This window comes from Hemibagrus wyckioides, linkage group LG19 (assembly GCF_019097595.1).
Source record: "Hemibagrus wyckioides isolate EC202008001 linkage group LG19, SWU_Hwy_1.0, whole genome shotgun sequence".
NCBI classification, from domain to species: Eukaryota; Metazoa; Chordata; class Actinopteri; order Siluriformes; family Bagridae; genus Hemibagrus; species Hemibagrus wyckioides.
In genome coordinates, this window is record NC_080728.1 from 10,388,536 (window position 1) to 10,407,644 (window position 19,109).

General features: G+C 38.3%; 1 protein-coding gene and 1 non-coding gene across 3 annotated transcripts in view; both read right to left on the reverse strand.

The window, feature by feature from the left end:
- Positions 1 to 14,442, reverse strand: part of kiaa0930 — a 32,902-nt gene extending 18,460 nt beyond the window's left edge. The window contains exons 1-2 of one of the 2 annotated variants that reach the window (XM_058417252.1): positions 3,858 to 4,173; positions 565 to 713 (exon numbers count right to left, since the gene is read on the reverse strand). In XM_058417252.1, the coding sequence (XP_058273235.1) occupies positions 565 to 675 (111 nt within the window). In that variant the 5' untranslated portion in view covers positions 676 to 713; positions 3,858 to 4,173. Of the gene's footprint in view, positions 1 to 564; positions 714 to 3,857; positions 4,174 to 14,059 lie in introns of those variants that run through there. The other variant, XM_058417251.1, reaches the window with a different exon arrangement.
- A 2,313-nt stretch (positions 14,443 to 16,755) lies between these two features.
- Positions 16,756 to 16,828, reverse strand: trnar-ccg (transfer RNA arginine (anticodon CCG)). The gene has a single exon. It is a non-coding gene; the product is annotated as a tRNA-Arg (tRNA).
- Positions 16,829 to 19,109: the final 2,281 nt, after the last annotated feature.

Genomic DNA, 19,109 nt, shown 5'->3' on the forward strand with positions numbered 1-19,109 from the left:
CCCCAATAATGTCCCAGGATAATTTAACTTGAACAGCAGCAAAGGGTCCATGTATTTGTTTTTTACAGTGTACATATATGAATAACCTGCATTAGTATTAATCGATCAGGGCCATCATGGAACATGTAATTTAAATGTTTATGTTTCCCCGGTTTATATAGTGGCCATTGAAATGACACACACGTGTCCATGCACTTATGTTCCTACACTTATTCTTTAATATGTTAGCTAGCTGATTTTAAATAAAGTACATTAGTTAGCATGGATAGAGCAGTAGTGTACTGGTGAGTTTATTTTATCTACCTCTTATTTATCTATTTATTTATTTTCCTGTACAAGCTGTGAAGCAAGTTATACTTTACTGCTTTCATTGAATCCGAGGTCCCCATCAACACCAACACCCTGGTTCCAAGCTGGATTTGTCTCTATCCGTCTCTATTTTTGCTCCTTGTAATGAATTCCTTATGCTGCATTTGATGTTTTAAGTTAACACTATATAATGCACTTCACTTTGCAATCTTTAATTACAGAGTCAGTGGAGGGCAGTGTGAAGCTTTTTCTTACCTTCTTCCCTTCTGTGTTGTCAGCGCTGACGTACGCGAGCTTCCTTCGCACGTAGAACAGCATGTCGTCCTGACGTGGTGACCACTTCTCCATGAAGTATGTGGAGAACATCCATGTCCAGAACACAATTCGGTCATCTTTAAAACACCCTTGGAAACACAAAGAAAAACACGACAGGTCATGGTCAAAAAGCAGGACTGTAAGTTTAGAAGCTATCTTGACATTTTATTGCTTAGTTGCTACAGTTGACTCATTGCTGCTGATATTGAGAACGGTCTCAGGAAATATGCTTAGTGTGCACAAAGCTGCTTTTCCTTCATCAGGTTTACAATGAATGTTTCGCCAGTTAACTTTAATTATCTTTTAACTCCTAATGTAGAACACAGACTGGCCTTACATTAAAACTAGGGATGAGAAATTATTTTCAAATATTCTAGATTTAAGAGTGTCTTAAATAAAATCTAATAGTAATTAGTAAGTAATAAGTAAGTAAATAAATAAATAGTAATAAGTAAGTAGTAGTAAGTAGCAGGGAGTAAGAATAAATAATAAAGTTTAATAAAGTTCTGGCTGTTCTGTGCCCAACTGTTACATGAAAGAGTGCAATCAGTAAAGGTGATGAGGCTGTCTGCAGCTGTAAAAGTATAAAATAAAATAAATAAATATATATATATATATATATATATATATATATATAGATATAGATATAGATATAGATATAGATATATATATATATATATATATATATATAGATATCAAAATAAATACCAAAAGTCATAAGACTCCTTCACCAGCATATCACATCAATCTGCCACACTGCTAACATTTAATTGTGCGGTAGTTGATCCCAGTGTCACGATAAATGTGAAAAAAAAATAAAAAATCACAGAACTGAAATTTCTCCTCCATGCTTGTAAAAACTTCTTGTTCAGCGTGTACAGCGAGCGGTCTGTTTCTGTGGTCAAGATTTAAAAGGTCAGTGGAAAAACAAGGCCAAATTGGAGTTCAGTTATAACTGTACATCATAGCAGGACTGCTATAGCTAGGTGAAAAACAAAAACAAGAAAAGAAAAAAGAAACAAAAAATTGTCGCGCATCATCTTGGCATGGAAAGAGTTAAATTACTTAATAAAAAAACAACCACAAAGGTCTAAGACAAAAGACTGTTATTGTGGGAAATCCAAATCCGGCACACATGGCAAATCTGGCAGATGCAGGAAATTCATCACATGTGGCAAATTTGGTACATGTGACAAATTCAAAACATTGTGACTGTTGCCAATTATTATGAGCATCAAAATGCATATACTTTTAAAAGTGCTAAACACCTGGAAAGTGGACCCAATATTTACATTTTATTTTTGTTTAAAAAAAAATAAAATAAATAAATAAATAAATAAATAAATAAATAAATAATTGTTATTATTATTATTATTATTATTATTATTATTATTATTATTATTATTATTATTAATAATAATAATAATAATAATAATAATAATAATAATAATAATATTATTATTATTAATAATAATAATCCAAGAACTTCCTTCATGCTGAACAGAGAAGTCATTGCTGTGGTGACATTATTGTGGGCAGTAATGATGCTGACTGTTTCAGTGCCATCGCTAAAACTACTCCAGTCAGCACCAATTAAGTAGGAAGCAGCTAGTACCTTAGTTCCTTTTATGATTTGAGACAGTTCTTGTTCTTGAACATACAAGAGAAAAACTATATAGCTGCATGTATTTAACAAATGTTTAATTTAACAAATTATTAGACGAATTAACTCTCATCACAAAAACGTCAGAATCTCTTTAAATAATATTGACTCAGATTCAGAGTAAAGGCTGTTATTGTGTCATATCCACCCACTAAAGTGAATCTCTGACCTTTCTGTTGAAAAGATCACTTTTGCAAGCAAACCTACCTGCTTCACAGAATTAATGCAATGAATCACCTCACACTGTTTTAAGTAAATCTCTCCCATGACCCTCTGGAAACAACCTTTGAAAATCCATAGTATTCGTGTTAAAGCTTGACGTTAACAATCACGCTCTCATCTTTTTGAATCTGAACCTCCAAGATGGATGTGTTCATGGCTCCTGATCTAAATAAGCCACCAGATTTCAACACGTACTGCTTTCGAGGTCTACACTAGAAAAAAGTAGCATGTTGAGATCCAGTGTCTGTATGAAAAGAAATAGAGTGTATTTATCCATATTCAATACATGTCTCCCTCTACAACATAGTTTTAGAAGAGGAAAGTAGGCAATGTGCAAAATCCAAAGAATCCTCAAAGAAAGAAAGAGCGTTGAGAGCTCTCAAAGTAGTCCTTTAAAAAAAAACCAAAGTGAAAGCAAAAAAAGGAAACTAGACAAGGAAGTGAAATCCTGCTTCTTGGGAATTCACCCAAAGATCAATGGTACCTGGGATCAGGGACACAGACAGCACGTAACTGCCTTAAAGACAAAAGATGTTGATAAGAAAAAAACAAAATTGTTGAAGCCTTGTACAATCTACCCAACAAACACTAACTATTAGATGGTAAACTGTATTTACAGACATTATATTTTAGTTAAACATTTGGTAAAATGATACTAGGTTGTGGGCAATTGAGCATTAACCAAGGGGGGCTGCATCATAGCTGCCCCTGCGCTCTGACCCCAACTTCCTTAGCTGGGATACGTGAAGAAAAGAATGTAAAACTGTGCTATACTGTATGTGTGGTGATAATAAAGGCTTCTTCTCCTTCTAAAGCATGAACTGAATAGAGACCAGGTTTCTGATGGATGTATTTTTTAGCATTAGCCAGTCTCTAAAGTGCACCGAAATCCAAGAAGAAACATAATTAAGCTCCTGGAAGGAGTCATCAGGGTATGGTATTGATACTGCCCCTTCTCACACCTAACTCTAAACCTAAACCTAACCCATTTACAGGGACATATTTGGTGAAGGATCCACATTATCTAAAGTATGCTCAGATAAAACCTGTGTTGCTATTTTACAAATAAATATTGATATGGTCAAGCTTCCTAAGATAAGATAAGGTTTTCAGCACAAGAAAGTGGTGTTTGCACTTTTCTCTGGAACATTACGCAAATTCGATGTACACATTGTGACTGGTATATGCATCAAAATGCATATACTTTTAAAAGTGCTAAGCACCTGGAAAATGAACACAGTTTTGATGTTTTATTTCTGCCAAAACCAACACTTTCTGTGTTACCAAGTTAACTTTGTGTTCCCTTGGGTGATGCACAGTGTTACAGAGTTGAGCTGAAGGTGCTTACAGAGATCTAAGGAAGAGTAGTTTCAGTGCAACATCAAACCATCTTTGGAGAAGAAGTTTATTTCAGGACGCGGGATCGGCTTCTTCTACACAAAAATAAAGCATCCTACATTGTCCAAAGGTACAAAGTCAACAAATCAATGCTGCCTTTCTCAGTGCAGTAGCTCCCAAGAGTTCTGAGCTGGTAAAGGCATAATGTGTGCATGCACATACACACACACAAACACACACACACACACACACACACACACTTTCATAACATCTAAATGATTGATGTGAAATGTCAGTATTAGTGACTGAAGAACACTGACAGCTTATGAGACGAGTAGAAAAATCAAACAGCCTCCATAAAGCAGTGGCACATCTGAAAAGACATTCAAAATTAAAATAGAATACAAACGGATAATTCACGCTGAACATACAGTTCTCCATATTCCACTCTTCAGAGAGAGAGAGAGAGAGAGAGAGAGAGAGAGAGAGACAGCGAGAGAGAGCGTGAGAGAGAGAGAGACAGCGAGAGAGAGAGAGAGAGAGAGAGAGAGAGAGCACGAGAGAGAGAGAGAGAGAGAGAGAGCAAGCCGAAGATCAATACTTTCGCGTGTCTCATTAAAAGGAGCGTTTTGTTGCTGGGGCTGTGGAAATGGGGAGATGAGACGACCTCTGGATGAGTTCCAGCTAGGTTTTGATGGAGTGACCTTGATTTGGGTAAAAGTGAGCGGAAGCTTAGAGAACACAGCTGTGTTTATGACTGTTCTACACTGTAAAAATATATGCAGTATATACCCCTAGAAAACTCCTGCTTTAGAAATAGAATGACTTCTGATTGTCAGTATGTGTGTTTGGCGTCATAGTTTTCTATACGGTTTTGACTATATTACTGTTCTAATACTGTGGTCTGTAATTATGTAAGTAATAAGTATGACATCACTTAAGGCTTATAAAGGCCATCCAGTGTGTGAATGAGTACACTGCTGCCATTCCAGCACAGATACAATATCGAACTGCTGTAATTACCACCCATCAATTCTGCAAACCTGAACCAGGAACAGAAAGAGAGAGAGAGAGACAGAGAGAGAGAGAGAGAGAGAGAGAGAGAGAGAGAGAGAGGGAAACAGAGAATAAAATTAAGACTGGACTCAGACAGTATGCTAGGAGAACAAAGAGGACATCACTGAAGGGCACACTGACACTCACAATAATGAGATTATAACAGAGGTCTTTACTTGAGTGCCACACTCATGGGGGGAGAGAGACACAGAGAGAGACAGCAAGAGAGACAGAGAGAGAAAACAGAAGGAGCACAGTGGTTAGCAGCACAGTATGTAACCCTTTGAGGGACAATGAGAGACGCACCCAAACACACACACACACACACACACACTGCCCTGAATCACCTTTGCAGGGATTGTTTCTAAATGTATTTATTTATTTATTTTCTGCTATATTTTTATTTCCTACTTTATTGGTAGTTCCATACAGGATGTATTCCCACCTCATGCTCTGTGCTTGGGGCTCAGGGTCTCTGTGCATCCAGAGTCTATCCATGAAATTCTGGGTGTGTAGCAGGAATACACTCCAGGTGGGACACCAGTCAATTTTGTGCAACATGCACACGCACACACACACACACACACACACACACATTCACAGACTCATTCACAATTAGAGGCAATTTAGCATAGCCTGTTCACCTACCAGCATGTTTTTGAGAATTGGAATGAAGCACCAGAGCACGTTGAGGAAACCCACAAGAACACACGGTTCATAGAACATGCAAAACTCCACAAAGACAGTAATCCAAGCCCAGGTTCAACCCTGGACCCCTGAGAACTACCCAAGTAGGAACATGTTATATCTAGCAAAGTTTGGATCTTTACTTTATAACAAGTCACAAAAAAATCTGACCAGATGATAAAAACCCTCTTTCTGGCATCAAATGATTGTACTGTATCTGAAACAACACCTGTACTTGCAAATCATGGTACCTGCAAATTCAGAATGCTCCGCCTCCTAGACAGGGCATGCATGTGGTTTTAGGGCATGGTTTAGAAAGCAACGCTGCAGAAAAGACTACCAATTGTTTAATTTATTACCAGTTTTCCACTGTCCGACAGATCCAGTTGAAATAATACACACTGCTTAATGAAGTTAAAGCTGGTTCTGATAGAAAGATGTCGGAATACACAGTGCAATATGGGTCAGGGCTGTTTTGACAGCAAAAGGGGGACCAACACAATATTAGGCAGGTTGTCATTATGTTATACCTGGTCAGTGTAATGCATCAGTAGAAATGTTTAATTACTGTGTTTCTATCAGGTTAAGGAGCTAATATGGAAAACACTAAACGTAGGCTGATTCTGCTGTTTCTTGGAATCGATGCTTTAGCATTAGCAGGGCAGAAAGTCACAGGGTGATTCAAGGCCACTCAGTACTTTAAAATATTAGTCTTCATCATCTTCCCCTCAGTGTACTATTCCCAGAATGTGTGCTGCAGTGAGCCGCTGAGGTCAGACAGCTCTGCCAATGACAAGAGCAGAAATAAAGGAGTAGTAAGCTCTCTCTGCACTCTTGCATTCCTCCTCTAAAACACGACATGGCAGATTTTACACGTACACGTACACATACACAGTAGGGTCGAAAGTCTGAGAGCATGAGTGAAAATGCATCTGTTCTGCAATTTTTCATTGGAAGTTATTTTACTGACCACAACCTGAGTGAAAGTAGAAAATATGAAATATTTACCTGAGCTCATTGAGTGCACAGTGTGCAGTAGAGCTGGCAGAGTACAAGTTTGTGCAAAAGCTTATGATCTATTTTACATCAAATCCATCAAGAGCGTCATCTGATCATGTATTTCACAATAAAAGATTAAGCATGAGGAAAATCTGACCTTCTTAAGAAAGCAGTTAACATGGTCAATATCAGACATTTACTTACATTTAAATAGGAACCTGGAAATCTTGAATATTAAATATGAAGAACATTTACTTAATGTTTTAAAACACTTCAAAATTCTAAAACCTTCTGTTTATTTCTAATTTAAAATGTATATATGTGTATATGTGTATTTTATATATTATATATATATATATATATATATATATATATATATATATATATATATATATATATATATATATATATATATATATATATATATATATATACATACATAATCTCAGATTTCAATGTGGTTTTAGACTTTTGGACCCCACTGCATGCCCAGATTTTAAAGACCAAGCTGTAATGATTAATAAATGTAATTAATTTGTAATCTGGGTCTGAAAAGATGACTAGCTATGAAGCATGTACACTATATTGCATATTATATATAATTTTTGACCATTCCCCTAGAAGCGCATTTGTGAGGTCAGGCACTGATGTTGGACAAGAAGGTCTGGCTCTCAGTCTCCGCTCTAATTCATCCCAAAGGTGTCCTTTTGGGTTCAGGTCAGGACTCTGTGCAGGCCAGTCAAGTTCCTCCACACCAGACTCTGTCCATAAAAGACATGGATGACATTACTTTGTGCACTGGTGTGCAGTCATGTTGGAACAGGAAGGGGTCATCCTCAAACTGTTCCCACAAAGTTGGGAGCATGAAATTGTCCAAAGTGTCTTGGTATGCTGAAGAATTAAGAGTTCCTTTCACTGGAACTAAGGGGTCAAATCCAACCCCGAAAAAAACAACCCCACACCATAATCTAATGCTTGATTTTATACACCTATGGCCATGGAAGTGATCACCTGAATTCAATGATATGGAGTGGTGCCCCAAGACTTTTGGCAATATAGTGTATATCCCTGCAGACATACTAGCATGCAATAATATATAAATAGAACAGGAATGCTGATGCAGGAAATAACACCTTAGATTGTTGAATAAATAAAATTTATTTCATAATAATTGACCAGCTAGACCTTTGTGCTCATTTATGGATTTGTTTTAAATCATTAATATGAACATTTTCAATAATTTTGTGTGTGAAGTTAAATTAAACAGGCTATTTAAACTCGCTGATGCAATCTATTGAAGAAATAAAAATAACATTATTTGTATGAAGTCTATCAATCAAGATTAACATTAGTGGGTCTTCTTTCATGCAAACTGACACAAACTCAGATGGACAGGATATAAAATTTGTTCCAAACTGACTGGGATTTCATGAATGTAATGTTTCTTGTGTACGTGGTGATATGAATAAATAAAGTTTGTATCCGGCTTGATAAATTAGGTGCAATGTGATTGTCGCAGCAAATATTCTTTTCCAAATATTACCTACTGGGCTTTTGAGATAAGATGTAGAGAAAACAAAGGCCAAAATTCATAATCCGTCACAGTAGAGCCTGGAGATCAATAAAGATAGATAAATAATATATTAGATTTCGCCGACATGTTAATTTGCTTGTGTACAAAGCAGCTTGTTTCAAGGAGACTAGCTGATGTTGCTGTTTTTAATCAACTATAGAAAGACCACAACTAAGTGGGATATCTGAATCATTTGCGTGATATATTTGGCCTGACAGACAACATTCAAGTTAACACTTTGGACTATGATTGATTTTTTGCAGGACTGCATTCAATAATATCTATTACAGCCAGCTCTGTAGGCTGAATCGAGAGACATTACACCATCAGTGTTATGGAAATCATTCTACTGACTACAGAGCAGGAAAAAACATAAGACGAAACATGCATGGCTGATACAAAAATAGAAGTATTCACACCTTCAGAGTGAGTACACAAGATCGTGAATGATAAACATCATGACTAAAGAACAACTAGGAACTTGTGACAAGAGAAGCAGAAGTGTGACTGAAAACCACGCAATTAGATCGAATTTTTTTGAAAGCTTATCTTACCTTTTTAATAATGGAAACATGGAAGAAGAACTAAAAGTCTAGAGTCAGAACACACTAATGATGTATTGCACCAGACAGACATGTTGACTGAAGTTCTAGTCTAATAATAGCTCCGAACCTCATTTAAAATACACCCATGTTCTGTTTTTATGGGCCTCTGAGAGATTTAAACCTCGTTTATCAAGTCAGGGCTTAAAACTCATTTCCATAGCTATCTGAGACAGCAGAGCTGGTGACGTAATCACTTTTGCCACCAAATCCATTTACTTCTTTTCTTTCTTTTTTTGGGCCTCAACCAAGTGAGGAACATTCGTTTAGGGAGCAACATGTGGTTATATTTCTGCATTTTTAAACAAATGAAAGTCTATGCAGCAGGTCAGCAGGGAAAACATGTTCCTTCAGGTGACAAACCTGGAATACACAACAGAGGAGGTATATACAAAACTTCATCCTAGAGGAGTGCTAGTCTAATGTAATAAAGAGGGAGACTCACTGCAGGTGTTGGACTGGTTCTAGCTGAATATGGACCCTAATAAAAGTGATCATGTCAATCTGAGACACAACACCTGGAGGATGTTACAGTGACATTAAGCCTAAATGAATCTACTGATGTTTTTGTTGTCTATTTGTATCAAAGACATGCTCATTTACACGTGATCTCAACTTTGCACAGCATTTATGTGAGTATGTGAGCTCTGAAATCCTTTCGAATAGGAAGCTGGGCTATTCAGAAGAAAGAATTAGTTCTCTATATAATAACAGGGAACTTTTCATGAAATGGTTTTCGCTAAGCTCACTAGATAACAGTCTGAAAAAGTGCAACTTTTTTTTGTAAGCAACCTGCAGCAGGCAATAAGGATTTTTCTTTAATGTTTTGAGCTAATATTGATGTGTTTGTGATTTTGCTGTTGTGTTCTATGGTGTGCTGTAGTGTTTTTTTTACTGTTGTCATGTTTTGGGAAGGGGTTTTGGACTTTTTGGGGTAGCCCTCCCTCATCACTGTTAATTCCTGAGTAAAGGTTGTGGTGGTGAAGCTTAAATAAACCAGCAACTGCACTGTTACTTGCTCACTAACCATCTGATGCACTTTCCTCTGTATATGTTTTACCCTAATACACTTCATAGACATGTTTGTGTCTATGTTTCAGTCACTCATAATGGCTTTAAATATAAAAAATAACCAGTCCAAGTTCCACTGGGTCTAAAAATCCAGTGACACAATGAGTGAAGATACACTGGCAGCTTGATTAATGTACAAAACCAGGACAAACTAGGTTTACCCAGTGTTAATAGCTTGACTCAGAGAGGTCATTTGCTCCATTAAACTGTTATATACACTGAACTGAACGAAATCACCATAACAAGCAATTGAATGCAACTACTCCACCCATCATTTATACGTTATACAAGAGAATATTAATTAGATATCATCATGCCTAGATCATTCTATGACTCATTTGCTTTTTCTGTGGCTGGTAAAGTACAGTTTGGCTGGTAAATGACTCCCTGTGTTCAAAGCCAGAAGGACCTCTCAGTAGGAGTGAAGGCCCCAGTCCTGTAAAACCATATGGCCTTCTAAAGCCAAACATTGCCAGAAATGTTTCAGCCTCAATGACAGCACTCACAACATGCTAAATCCCAGAGGTAAAAACAACACATTAGAAGTCACACACCTCAGAGAAATGGTGTGTAACTAAGTAACTATCTATCTAACTAACTAACTCATTGACTCACTATAAGTGTTGATGACTTTAGGTACAAAAGTAATGCCAATTTTTGCGCTGGGAAAGTTCCTCATATTCAGAGACATTTTCTCTTTCATCAAATTGAACTTCTCGGCTGTAAAGAACACTTGTGTTTCCTGCATTTGCCGTACAGCATCATGTATTAAAATTTAGTAGATTAAAATTTGAAGAAAAAAAAAAAAACTTTGTGAAGATGCTACGGAGCATAACACTGCAACTCTCACAGGATTAACAAACTTTATTAGGTCATATACAGTGGTAACACATATGGGACAGACGCAGGTATTGGAGAACATGAAGAGAGTCAGGGGGTCACATATGTCCCATGGTGCTTTGCATCAATGACACTGTGTGTCCTTGTTATACATTTGTAACCTGTTTAGTCTTCTTGTACCTGAGACTGAAAGTCCTACGTGTGTTTCTGTGTGGCTCCACTCGATTATGACCTGTTCTTCATTATTATTATTATTAGGAATAGTCGGCTTTCTGCTAAGCACTAAACTTACTGAAACCTACTGAGAACATAAATGTCCCCTATTCTCCATATAATAGAAATGACAGGTACTGATTCTTACAAGTGTGCAATTGTGAGCTGTTAAATCAAGTGTGCTCTGCACAATATCGCTTCTTAGTAACTGAAGTGAGTGACTGCATAGACAGAGCTATTCTCTGAGTGCAGCCTCCTGAAGAGACTGTGGCGTTTCGTACAGAACGCACAGATCACAACCAGTACAGTCAGCCATGTGTGCAGAGCCTCTGTGCAAACAGACAAGCTGTATACAAGAGCTGGCATTTGCCATATTACGCACAACTACAGTCAAAAGCAACTATAACGAAATAAACAATTACTCTTTAAAAAAATTCCAAAGGAAATATGCGAGTTTGGTTTGCTAAGGTTATTCCAAACTGCATTCCATATATGCATCACATGTACCAAGATCCAGATATAATGTTACACACATTTTGGTCTAATATTCAAACCCACCTCCTTAGCCTGAGATGTTCCGTTTTGTGTCTGGTTCCTCTCACGCTTTCTTCCTCATACCATCTAAGGGAGATTTTCATTGCCATAGTCGCCTCAGGCTTGCTCACTAGGGAGGATTTTGTCGAAAATTAATCTAGGACTTTTGTACTATGTTTCATATGTTCCGTAAATCTGCTTTGAGACAATGTTTGTATGTCAAGTTTTTCTTGCACCTTAAGTATAGTTCAGTTTTTATCTCTATGTTTAGCTCTATGTTTGTCTGCGTCACTGTACTTTGTCTGTGTAGCACCTCTGGTCTAGGAGGAACGTTGTTTCACTTCACTGTGTACTGCATCAGCTATATGAGGTTGAAATGATAATAAAGCTTCTTTGACTTTGACTTTTGACTTGATGTCCACTGTTAGAAGCGCTATACAAAAAAAACTGAATTGAATTGAATCAAGTAATGGGAAATCCACTGTCTTTTTCCGAGTGGTGACTATGGATGGTCCTTCAATAAATGTTAAATAAAGTGGTTTATAAATATTTGTCGTCCACCTTACAAATCCTGTAAATTAATTGCTAATACAGGAATAATAATAATAATAATAATAATAATAATAATAATAATAATAATAATATTAGAGAACATAAATATATAAATCTGTGATCTGAAATTACAGCCAGCACTATTTTCAGAGCTGCTGTGATAAAACAAGACATGTTAAAAAAATAAATAAAAAAAAAAGAGCATTCAGCAGTGCATTCATAATTCAAGAGTGCAAATAAACAAGTAGCTGAATCACTGGAAGGGCTGATTTTATGTAACCATAGTCTTTATCCTCTCCTGATAATGTGTCTGGTGATGAATGATGAATGAGCTCATGTTTTGTACTGCTGACAGACAGGCAGAAAATCAGTGGTTAACATTTTGGGGTATGAGCTGTGGTGTCTGTTCACACACAAACATGTTACTAGAGTCTAGTTATCTCTAGTTAATGCTGTTGGGTTTCTGAATTTGCTGTAGCGTTTTGGTTTATTGTTGCATTTTTAGTTTGATTCTGAGTTTTACACTCACAGGCCATCGTTGTAATCAGTGTGTTTCCCCTCATCTGATCTCCCTTATTTTGTGTCATTCAAGCAGCTGGCGTCTCAGACTCTGGACTGTGTGTATAACATTTCCTGGTATAATAGCGTAAAAAAAATGAAGAAGTACTTGTACCTCAGCTGCATAATAAGAAGATACTTGGCCTACAAAAAACGACTTTGCAAACAAGCATCACTCCACTGGGACGCATGCTGAGGACGGTCCATTTTTGAAGGGTTATTCATTTGCTTGTGCCTTACAACAGTGAAAAGGACTTCAGTTTAAAAGTTCCCTTCATATGATAATTTATCCTTCAATGTTGTACTACACACCTGGTCAGTAAAGTGGGATGCAACTACAATGAAAATGGTAAATAGGCTTGAAGGCTGGATGCCAGATCTTGTAATTACACATGATTTAAAATTCAGCCTGGACATTTTATAGCCTTCTTTGTTGTATTAATAAAGTCTAATGACAGTATTGTGAGCTCAAAGCATCAGACAACAGAAACGATACTTGCTTTTCCAAATATTAATAATTTCATATTTACAAATAATGCCCTGCTGCTTCCCTTCCAGTCCTTGTCTGTCCCTTCTCTGCTATAACCCCTTACACCATGGCTGACCTGCAGTAAGCAAAAATGCCATGACATCATTAAAAAAAAGAAGTTTAGGGCAGAGATGTAAGGAGTCACATGTCTTACCTCATGGTCTAGGCTTGTGTGTCTGGTGGCATATGATGACACATGGCAAGTCTTGTGCAAACTGCTTGACTTAATTTTGTTTTTTTTTTTTATTAGGAATAAGTAGTAAAAGTGAATTGTATCCTTTCTGCATCAAGAATGGAGGTTGCTGGATGGTATCGAGGTATCAGAAGCAGGATATGATTAGGAAGGCACTCTCATGATCATGTGATTGAGGATGCATTGGTATCACAATGTGACAAAGAGGCATCAGTGCTATGACAGCATTATGATTAAGAAGCCTCAGACGCCTGTCATATCATCAGTATTACAAGATGGACCTGTATGTTCTGACTGACAGTTACATTTATATTTGATCAGAAGTGTGATCTGACTGACGATGCATCATCAGGGAAAAAAAAACAAATCTGATTAAGTAGGCAACAGTGGTATGACATGAGGAAGGAAGAGGTAGATGCAGGATCTGATCAGCTGGTATGAGAAATATGACAAGGCCAGGGATATGATGGAAACAGCCAGGACATAACATCTCTGGAAGATCATATCAGCTATATGATATGAAGGTACCAGGAGGTTGAACAAGGAGACTGGCATGATCACATCTTCATTATGACAAAGTTTAAGAGTTGGACATGCATATGGAAGGCCTGAATGAAGATACATCCACAGCAGTATGATCTGATAGAGCAGTAGGAGAAATTCTATGGCATTGTTGAGCCATATACATTGCATGTGATACATGATATGACGGAGCAAAATGATATATATTATATATGATATGACGGAGCAGTGTGATATGATGTTATATGATATGACATGATACACTCTATGATAAAGGACTCACCGATCCCGCTGATCTCCTGCCGAATATTCAGTCGGTTTCGCTCGTCTGCGATGGCTTTCAGCATGTGCTGCAAGGACTGGTCCGGTTCTCCGTTCTCATCCTCCGCTGCTCCCGCCGTCTTACAGTAACTCGGGAAGGACGCCATGCCCAAACTGATCTCATGACAGTCTATACAGCCGAGGAATAACGCGCTTTGGAGGGAGAATACACAACCACGGTGATCTGGAACAATCAGGACGGATATTCCGTGAATTTCAGTTGTGAGAAGCACGCTGCACGTCTGCTGTCATGTCACGGATGCGGGATGACACTTCAGTTTTATAGAGCGCCGTGAACCACAAGCGTCCTCTTCTCACTTCCGACTTCTTCAACACAAAAGCTCAGCTGACAGTATGTTCTTCCCAATCGTATTGCGATACTCCCGCCTCCTTTGTCGCGATTGGCTAGTCGCGTCCTGTCTTGCGCGCTTGGTTTGGTACGACCAATGACAAACAATAGTTCTGACCAATCGAAAAGCTACTTTGCACTATTACACAACTAGCCAATCAGCGTGTAGGGGCGGTGTCTGTCGAAAAACTGGTAGGTTAGAAAAGTACAGACGACTGGGAAACACCCGACTTCCTGTAACGCAGGGCAACGGGAAGACATTTAAAGGGGACGCGTAATAATAATAAACATCGCTTTTCTTCTATATGTTATTCCCCCTTACAGCCAGTTTTATTACTGAGACTGCACATGGTTTGTGTAACCCTGCCAATACACCGATCAGGCATAACATTATGAGCAGTGAGAGGTGAAGTGAATAACACTGATGATCTCCTCATCATGGCACCTGTTAGTGGGTGGGATATATTAGACAGCAAGTGAACATTTTGTCCTCAAAGTTGATGTGTTAGAAGCAGGAAAAATGGGCAAGTGTAAGGATTTGAGCGAGTTTGATGAGGGCCAGATTGTGATGGCTAGATGACTGGATCAGAGCATCTCCAAAACTGCAGCTCTTGTTCGGTGTTCCCGGTCTGCAGTGGTCAGTATCTATCAAAAGTGGTCCAAGGAAGGAACAGTGGTGAACCAGTGACAGGGTCATGGGCGGCCAAGGCTCGTGGGGAGCAAAGGCTGGTCCGTGTGATCCGATCCAAACGAACGAGCTACTGTTGCTTAAATTGCTGAAGAAATTAATGCTGGTTCTGATAGAAAGGAGTCAGAATATACAGTGCATGATGGGTCAGGGCTGTTTTGGCAGGACCAACACAATATTAGGCAGGTGGTCATAATGTTATACCTGATGGGTGTATGTACATATCTCCTTCCAGATTAATTCCCCATTTTGCTGTTATAATAACCTCCAGTTATCAGGGAGAGCTTTCCACTCCAACCACAAGAGCATTATGTCATGTGAGGAGGACTGGGGTGCAGAGATCATTCCAAAGGTGTTGAGTAGGGTTGAGTTCAGGACTCTGTGCAGGACATTCTAGTTCTTCCACTCCAAACCAAATCTTCCAAACCATATCTACATGGAGCTTAGTTTGTGCACAGGGACTCATGGTTCATGCTGGAACAGGTTTGGTTCACTTTGTTCCAGTGAAGGTAATATTACAGCATGCAATGGTGACCTTTGTAACTGTGTACTTCCAAGCTTACAGTTTTTGGTATTCCTCTACATACCTGGGCATTCCTGGCCTGATGCCTGCAAATTTTGGCCACAGAGTATTAGAACCCCAATTTAGATTTTTAGCAAGCTTTTGAGAGCAATGCAAGAAGAGAACAAGCAAGGTCAAAGGCAACACAAGTTTAAAAAAATATTCAAATAGTTAGAAATCTAAATGGCTTTTGTTACTAATTTCAACTTGCATTTAAGAAGCATTTGAGGACATGTGATTCAGATATATAAAGCAAGATTAGGATGATATAGCCATGGTGAAATATTTGGTCCCTGGTGGTCCAGCAGCAGGATTCCCAGCCAAGGAACTAACCCAGCTCTGAGGGGTTAATTCTCAGTGCCAGTCCCAAGCCTGTATAAAATGGGTTGGTTGCGTCAGGAAGGGTTTCCGGCATAAAACCTGTGCCAAAATCAATATGTAGAGTGGATGACCTACTGTGGTGACCCTGAACATGGAGCAGCCGTAGCACAAAATCAACAACCATGGCAAAATTTCTAGTTATCAAAAGTAGCTATCAAAACTCTACCAAACTAGTAGACCATCTTGGGTCTTTTTCCAGCTGGCTTCCTACATAAATAAATTGGTCAGTCAATCTGGAATAGAAACAGCTGTGAACTAGTTAAGCCCACATATTGGCTACAGTAACCGATCCTCCATGTGTTGGATTAGCTCAGTGTGTGTTCTGTCCAATAGATACCCTGTGCTTGAAAACAACCCACCTGTTTTTAGAGTGTGGCTGCCTCCTGGTGGGTAACTGTTTATTTTTTTATTTAAACAAGTAACTACTGATTTCTTCACTGCAGTGTTTAGTGTGCTACAGCAATATGTAACTGTTTGCTATTATGTTTTTTTATGTATATCCATTACTATACATTTGCTGCTAGTCAGGAATATTTGTTGAGTCTTTTATAACTAAACCACAGACTGCTCAGTGTAAAGGGACTTGCTTAAGAAGCCAGTAGCAGCTCTCTGGCATTCCTCTGTACATCCCTGCCATATTATAACTATGGAATGCCAAGTAATTCCCAACAAACTGTATGACCCAGGTGGGACTCGAACCCACAATCCCCAGCTCCGGAGGCTGATGCCTTATCCATTAGGCCACTGGGCCCTGTCTGGAAGCAATATTCTAATGACTCCCATCACAGCAGGGGATCGATGGACCTGTCTCTCCAGAGCTGGTAGGTGGAGAAGGCCTTTTGGCTTAAAAAGATTAGCATTAGCACATGGTTTAGAAATGTTGTGTTTTTGTTATATTATACCATGGCTATGTAACAGCTTTATAAAATGATAATTTAAAAAAAACAAACAAACAGATAATTTGGCTTTTCAAAGTCTCTCAGCAATAAATGTAACTATAAACAGGAATGTAAAACCAATTTGCTGTGGTATAAGAGGAATAAAACATTTTGGAGCTTGCTGCTGATGGGAAAATAATCAACTTATGGCTGCATTACACTACCCTGTCATTGACTAATTTCTTAGAATAATAATAACAACAATAAGAGCATGCCCGGTCATAGTTTGTTCTTTAGATGGCTAGTTTCTGCTGTACTGCACTGGGGCTTTCAATAATGTTTCTGTAAGAGTTGTGGATAATGCAGACTTTTAAAAAATCTGATCTACAGATCTTCGCACTGCCTTATTTCAAGAAGGAGCCTGGTGACAAATCTTGAGATCTAGTGATTTTCTGGCCAGATATTGTGTCTTGTGCTCAATAGATTCTCCAGTACACATCACAATGCAAGCTGAGATAAGGAGATTTGGCCAACTCACCAACATTGTGTAAAGCCTGGGTTGCACTTGCACAAGCCTGTGTTCCCTATGACTGTTCACCCTTTCCAATGACAAATCACTGGCTAGTGTATGTCTGACCTGTGCATTTCATTGTTCTTTTTTTCTTGGCTATATTTACACATTGTAAAAATGAGTTATTCCACTCACACACTGCTCTCTAACACTGCTTCTTGTGGTCTATGTTGATAGATACACTATATTTCCGAAAGTGTTGGGACACCCCTTCAAATCATTAAATTCAGGTGTTGTTTTTCGGGATTGGGCTTGGCCCCTTAGTTCCAGTGAAAGGAACTCTTAATGTTTCAGCATACCATGACAATGGACAATTTCATGCTCCCATCTTTGTGGGAACAGTTTGGGGATGATCCCTTCCTGTTCCAACATGACTGCACACCAGTGTACAAAGCAAGATCCATAAAGTCATGGATGAGAGAGTTTGGTGTGGAGGAACTTGACTCACGTCAACCCGAAAGAACACCTTTGGGATGAATTAGAGCATAGACTCTGAGTCATTCCAAAACTGAGACATCTGCCTTTACATGCACATGAATGTAATATGGAGTCGGTCCGCCCTTTGCAGCTATAACAGCTTCAACTCTTCTGGGAAGGCGTTCCACAAGGTTTAGGAGTGTGTTTATAGAAATTTTTGACCATTTTACTGAGGTCAGGCACTGATGTTGAACGAGAAGGTCTGGCTCACATTCTCTGCTCTAATTCATCCCAAAGATGTTCTATCAGGTTGAGGTCAGGACTCTCCGCATCAAACTCGTTCATCCATGTCTTTATGGACCTTGCTTTGTGCACTGGTGTGCAGTCATGTTGGAACAGGAAGGGGTCATCACCAAACTGTCCCCACAAATTTGGGAGGATGAAATTGTCCAAAATGTCTTGGTATGCTGAAGAATGAAGAGTTCCTTTCACTGAAACTAAGGGGCCAAGGCCATACCCTGAATTCAAACTTTTGGCAATATAGTGTATATAATAATATAGATGTAAATATGTAAATAGATATTTTGTGATTCAATAACTTCCTCCTCCTATATCAATTGTGCTATGCTATTCTACTTTTTTAAAATTCTAAAATCGTTTAATTTAGCCTATGACGTAACTTGGCGACTTCTAGCATACGGTTTTACTTCATACTTTCCCCTTAAAAAGAGTTAACAATAACGCCCTGTTGAAGAGATGGCGATGAGGCTCTGTCAATGCCCTGAATGATTTTTTACCTCAGGTGGTGTGGATGATGCTGATTAAAAAATGATAGCATATTCAACTATAGAAGTCTTTTAACATTTGTCAGTACAGTATTAAAAATAGAGAATAGAAATAGAAAATAGAAAGAAAGAAAAAAACAGTGATAAAACCAAGACAAATACAAGTTTGAAACACAGACGCCATATTAAGAGGTGGGCATTCAGCACAGACCAATTAATCCGTCTTTATTTTGGACAACACAATATATATACATATATATAAGCAATTGTTTGTACTGATGGGATTCTGTTATTTGTGTAAGATTAGGTAATAAGTCGGAACTGAGGTCTACTAAAAATCACAAAAGGTAAGTTAACCTTATGTCTGTACTCAGTACTGTT